Source organism: Poecilia latipinna, unplaced genomic scaffold (assembly GCF_001443285.1).
Source record: "Poecilia latipinna isolate Pla-1442-1.1 unplaced genomic scaffold, P_latipinna-1.0 Scaffold1299, whole genome shotgun sequence".
In the NCBI taxonomy this organism is placed as follows: domain Eukaryota; kingdom Metazoa; phylum Chordata; class Actinopteri; order Cyprinodontiformes; family Poeciliidae; genus Poecilia; species Poecilia latipinna.
The window spans coordinates 59571-65772 of record NW_015113915.1 but is presented as its reverse complement, the minus strand read 5'-3'; the positions used below and the strand labels follow the sequence as shown (position 1 = coordinate 65772).

At 35.3% G+C, this 6202-nt stretch overlaps 1 protein-coding gene across 2 annotated transcripts in view; it reads left to right on the top strand.

Annotated features, from left to right (window-relative positions):
* Positions 1 to 161: 161 nt before the first annotated feature.
* The window catches only part of casp10 (caspase 10, apoptosis-related cysteine peptidase), a 13044-nt gene continuing 7003 nt past the window's right edge, over positions 162 to 6202 (top strand). For both annotated transcript variants that reach the window (XM_015055162.1, XM_015055161.1), the window contains exons 1-5: positions 162 to 317; positions 3799 to 4082; positions 5143 to 5242; positions 5456 to 5585; positions 5952 to 5989. In XM_015055162.1, coding sequence (XP_014910648.1) covers positions 315 to 317; positions 3799 to 4082; positions 5143 to 5242; positions 5456 to 5585; positions 5952 to 5989 — 555 coding nt within the window. In that variant the 5' untranslated portion in view covers positions 162 to 314. The remainder of the gene's footprint in view (positions 318 to 3798; positions 4083 to 5142; positions 5243 to 5455; positions 5586 to 5951; positions 5990 to 6202) is intronic.

Here is a 6202-nt window from a genome sequence, read left to right as displayed (position 1 = left end):
ATTATTATTATTATTATTATTATTATTATTATTATTATTATTATTATTATTATTATTATTATTATTAATGTGTTAATGCATTTATTAATTTATCTATTTATTTTCATATTTTTGTTTGGTTGTTTGTTTGTTACTGCAGCAGGGGGCGCTGCAGAAATTCGCTCAAGGTTTACATTTCCGTTGTTGGGCTGGTTCAATATCTCATGTGAGTTCTGACAGTTTAGCTCGTATTTCTGTCTCCTTCGTCGGCTCGGAGCTACTCCATTATGCTGAAGTGAACTTTTCTTTCACAAGCCAGGAGAAAATTCGTCTACATGGTATGACAGCGTCTTGTTTATCGTCATTTCGTACCTTGATGGTTAATGATATACAGTTCAGAGTGCAGGCTCACATCGCTGATTTACTCGTTGTTACACGTTATTTTCCTGGTTCTGATCCCTGTTTTTGTGTGTGAATATTGGAGAAAGACAGACTGACAAATTTAGCTTGGTTCGTAGGAAGTATTTAGAAAAAGAAAACGATCCCAACGGGTTAAACTTCTTTTATTTTAAATAACGTCAAAGGATCTTCTTAGTTGGACTTGTAGGTGGTTCCCCACAAAATTTTTTAGGGGGAACCATATTTGAATTGTCCTTGCTCTATACGTATTTGGAATTAATCACCCATCCTTATTCGTGTTTAAAAACAAGTGAACGTTTCCTATAACTGGTTTGAACGTTTCTTTTCCTCGTCTGAGTCAGCTAACCGGGCATCGTCACTTTGTGTTGGGAATGTTTTTATCCAGCATGTAAACAATTACGGGAGAAGACAGAGACGCATGAATTATTGAGTAAAATATTTCTACTTTCACATTTTATCACTTTACATAAAACAATGAAATGTTTAGTGTACTGAACTTGAAAGTACATTATTCTGTTTAATCAATTGTTCGCTATTTTAATCACGTTTATCCTGAATGCTTTGGTTTACAGTCATAGGCAACTTCCTGTTGTCTATGACTGTTGCCTACATAAAAAAGCCATTAAAAAAGCCATATATTTGGCTTTTTAAACCTTAACATTTCTGATTTTGTACCGCATACATAATCATTTTCAAACTTTAATTTTTCAGTGGTTTCCAGGCTTTTAACTCAAGAAAGTTGTGATAATTTCCTTGGCAAAAATTGAACAGCATGGTTAAAAAAAAAAAAGCAAAGCTATAACATTTAGATTTTTTTTTTTTAGTTGGATAGGAGCAGATCTTTTATAATGACAAAGAATGAATAAACCGAATGAAAGGCATTAAAAACTGGGTGATAAATTTGTACAAATAAACACCAGTGGTCACCTTGGTGACCTGGCTGCTCATGGTCTACTGTTGTTCAACTGTTGAATTGTTTCACTTTCATTTAACTCTGTGATGCTTTGTTGAAACAGGACATTTCAACAAAGTGCCACACTAAGGAGGCTCGGCATGTTTAGGCAACTGACTCAAATCATGTGATTCACAGACTGTAACTTGGTTTATTACATAATAGAAAATATAGTATAATGCTGTGAAGAGTCTGGGGGAGCATTAAAGGAGTACTGAGTGTTGGAATGATCTCAAAATGTTTCTAAATCATTAAAACTGTTTCAGTTTAGGTGTAATTTACAGTTTGTTGTCAAAGGACTTTTACTCTTGAGTGTTTTCTATGTATCGTCGCATTACAACCACAAACATCCACGTATTTTCTGAAGGAACATGAATATGATACGTTTTTTTTTTAATGTTTTACAAGCAAAAGACTGAAAGGTATGTATGCTGTGCATTTATATTAATAATATATTAATCTTATTCATTTTTGCTTGAATGCTTGCTTAAGTTTATTCAGAATGAATGGAGAGTGTGTCTATAAACTCATCATGAATCAACTGGATTTAGGCCTGCATTTTGACAGAGCTATCTTTTGATTTAGAGTATTGCACTGCAACTCAGTTAACCAACAAATACTCTGGCTGGACTTGTTGGTTAAGGCTGGTAACGACACAGATGGAAACAGAGGCCACTGGCCTCTGGTGCATCACAATAGGAAGATGTTGGATGACTGGAAAGTTTTAGCCTTACTTCTAAAGAAATAAGGCCGGCAAAAATAAAATAAACGGTGCGTGTTTGTGGTTTGGCTTGTATAAACAGCAATGCCACCCTTCCCTCTGCTCGTTTATTCGTGTCATGTAAGCTCTGAAGTTTGCAATTGATATTTGGAGTCTCAATGGTAAGATAGGATCTGCTAAAATCTGTCTTTTTATATATATATACTTACAGTTAACATGGCTGTTTTTTTACTGCTTCTGCAGTACTTTATAATGTACTTTATAACATTTTGTGGTTTCTTGTAATTTGATCAGCTCTTCAAACTTTCTTTAAGTTTTTGTTTAAGTATCTATTTTAAATTACAAAACATGAGTGGAGAGGGAGCAGAGGGGAAATCCATCACGGCACATAAATACTAAATGAAAGTAAAACAAGACATTCGTCTTGAAGTATTTCGACAGATGGGAGTGGATATGTAGGCTTAACTTAACATAAGATAGAAATGTTGAATGATACTCGCTGAAAAATCAGTTGAGGCGATCGCTCCCGTTTCTCCTCCAGCCAGCCGCTTTATGAATTCGCCCTTACAGGCCTAAAACGATGAACTGTTCACAGTGAGGAAATGCTGTAGCTTCATCTGCAGTAATCCTGTTATTTATGTCGATAAAGTCAGAGTAAGTCACTAAACGCATTAGATGCTCCAGACGGTTAACACAGTCAAACTTTTAGTTTTATTTCAGGTTGACGACTATCCAAAGCTTTAAAACTCATTCAAAAAAATGCCCTCCTCTTAAATACATAAATCATATTTGCATAGGGACATTTTTAGAGCAAGTCATAAGGAAGTGTTTTTCTCTGCTCTAGTAAACATGTGCTGACATGTCCAAAAGCTTTCAGAAAAAAATAATATACCCCATCAAATGCCCTGTTCTTTATTGATAGATATATCTATATCGATCTGTTTTTATTGTGGCAAAAAAAAAAAAAAAAGATTTGCACTTAGCCAAAATCAACCCTTTTAGACTAATTATTAGCAAAGATAATAAAATGAAATGGCTTCAGTGAGACTCTCCTGAGTCATTGCTCTGCATCAAGATCCATACTTACCTGGACACCGAAGGGCTACAAAAATGTTTTTATATTTTGAACGTTCATAATTTTTTGTAGCTCATTTCAGAAAGAGAAACCTACATATTGACATATTGTATAGATTTGCTACATAGAGTGAAATATTTCAAGTCTTCTTGTAATTTTGCTTAAAGAAAACAGCAATCCTGTTCTGTTTCTTCTTGGCGCAGGCAAGACGCTTCTGATGTTGTCTGGTTCAGGATATTCATACCCGTAAGACGTGTCTGAGCGTGTTGGCTTACGCCTTGGATCGATCCCTTCATTTTTTTTTTTTTTTTTAAAGGATTTATCTTGACAGTCAGGCTGAAGTTAAGACTGTTCCTTCCACTTGACTTTCTTTCAATATGCCATAACTTTTCTGAGACACCGAATTTTGTGTTCTCGTCAAAATTACGACAATCCTCTTTGTGTAGGGAATCATGAGTTTAGATTCTTAAAATGAGTTACAAAACCCCTGAACTTTCCACACATGAGAATGTTCAAACAAGTTTGATTGTAAGTTGAGGCCTATTTGTTTCATGGAGTAGGAGACTGATCCAAATGAAAGGCACACAAAATCCTCAAGCGTCTGTAATGACTTTACCCTGTAAACATTTTTTTTTTTTTTTTTAATGACAGGAAATGGATTTCCAAAAGGCTCTACTTGAAGTGGGTAAAACCTTGTCCACTGATGAGGTGGAAGCACTGTCTTTTCTGTGCACTGACATCTTGAGCAGAAAACCAGTCTCTCTGGATTGCGCCAGCAACCTCTTCTCCTTACTCATGAAAGAAGACCGTCTGTCGGCTGGAAACCCACAGCTCCTGGTGGAGCTTCTCCTCACCATCCAGCGCCCTGTTATTTTGCAGAACATTAAACTTTCTTTCCAATCGTCTTCACCCAGCACCCTCATCTCACCCTACAGGTGGGCTTTCTTCATTTTTTTTTTTTTTTTCATAACAGTAAAACAAGATTTTGTTATTGGTTCAAGTGGATTTAAGAGTTGAGCAGAAATCAAAAATGTCAGGGTGCACCGATTGCAGTCTTCTGGCCAATCAACAATCTTTTAAAAAGCCTCACCCGCCGATTCCGATTTTGGCTGATACCAGTTTTTTTTTGTTTTTTGTTTTTTGTCTGAAATGTTGCAAAGTATAGCAAGAAAGTCACCGAGTTGGTAACAGTGGGGTGACTATTGTAAACTGCAAATGTGTTCAGACAGGACCTGGTGGGCCCGTCTATCAGTCAAACCGCTCCTATAAAGAGGACAGTGGTTTAGTTTTTTATTTTTTAGACCTTTCCTGAGGCAGAGAAGATTGGCTTCACGTGTAAGTTTTCAGTCGATCACCGATCTCCCAGAACTAAGGAAATTGGCACAAATAAATCGATGCACCCCTATAAGAATGTGTTTTTCTCCTGATTCTAGGACAGTTTTCTTCTTGCTTCTATGTGCTTAAAAACAACCCAACTCATTAGAGTTTAGGAAACCTTTTGAGTTTTGAATTGAAAAATATTTTGGGACCCTGGACAGAAAATGAAATAAACAAAAAGAAAATCCACAAACAAACAAATAAATTTGCTTATTTTTGTAACACCTACTATGCAAAATTTGGTTTTTAAATTACATAATAATGATTTTTGTTTTAAGTTTAATTACATTTCCTTTAATGTGACATTCACAGTAATATCAATGAAATAAAAAAAAACACATAGTTGCAACCAATCGTCAGAAAGAATATTCCTCACACTATTGTCATTTTTTGTGGAAATATTTTTGCCTGAAAATATCTACCAAAACACTGCAAAAGTTGGTGTTTTTAAGTTGTTTTTGTGTTTCGAAATAGTTCTCAAAATTTTTTTAGCTATTTCCACCAAAAGTTAAAGCCAAGAATAAGTTCTTTCTTAGTCTGAAGATTTTAATCAGGAATGTGCATTATTGAAAAATGTTGAACCTTTTCTACGATCTCACACAATCGCTCTTGTTTCAGGAAGCTGCTGTATCGCCTGTCACAACAAATTACCGAGGAGGAGCTCGGAGAAATGAAGTTCCTGCTAACGGACATCCCACGAAGAAGACTTGATCAAAAAGTAGAGTGATCCTTGCTGTGTTTTTCCCTGCCCAGATGAGGTTCATCTGCAGCGGAGGCTTTTTTCTTTTATTCTCATCTTCTCCTTTTTAACCTTAAATCTTCGAAGGCTTGTTGGAAGAAATATCTACACGGATGTTCAAGAAGCCAGAAATTGTTTGAAACATTTGCACGTCACTGCAAGTTTAACTATAAAGCATTCTTTACTCTGCAGTCTACGCTGGGAGTCTTCCTGGAGATGGAGCACATGGACCTCATAAATGAATCTAGTCTCGAATATCTGGAGTCCATATTTAAGTCAGTGTGTCCTGCGCTGAATGAAGAGATTCGTCTCTATAGGAAAGGTAAGCCATTGAAAATCATAGATATGAACCAAATGAGGAACATGACCTGTCCATTTCAAACCCCACGCATTAATACTTTAAATATCCCATTACTTAAATAGTGTAGGGCGTTTGTTATGGATGCACAGCTTAAGGACTGCACAAACAGTTCTTAAACCCTCTGACATGATGAATGTTACATTATACACATTCATCGAGCCAAAATAAGAGATATTTTACAAGATTGCACTTTTATAGAGGAGGGGAAAGAGGAGTTGGACCTCATTAAATGGAAAACACATCTGTAAATATTCTTACTCCATCAAAAGCTTGCTTCCGTTCCCAAAACAAGATTTTTTAGTTTTGTTTTGTTTTGTTTTCTTTCAGAAATTGGGCATCCAGTGTCGCAACCTTTGACAAGCCAGGTAAATCATCTATTAAAGATTAGACATCTGTTCTTTTGCTACACTCCAGCTATCTTTTTATACACATATATATATATATATATATATATATATATATATATATATATATATATATATATATATATATATTTTTTTTTTTTTTTTTTTTTTTTTTTTTTAAACCCCAAACCTTTCCAAAGGAATGACTTCCCGGAAAAAAAAGGGAAGTCATCT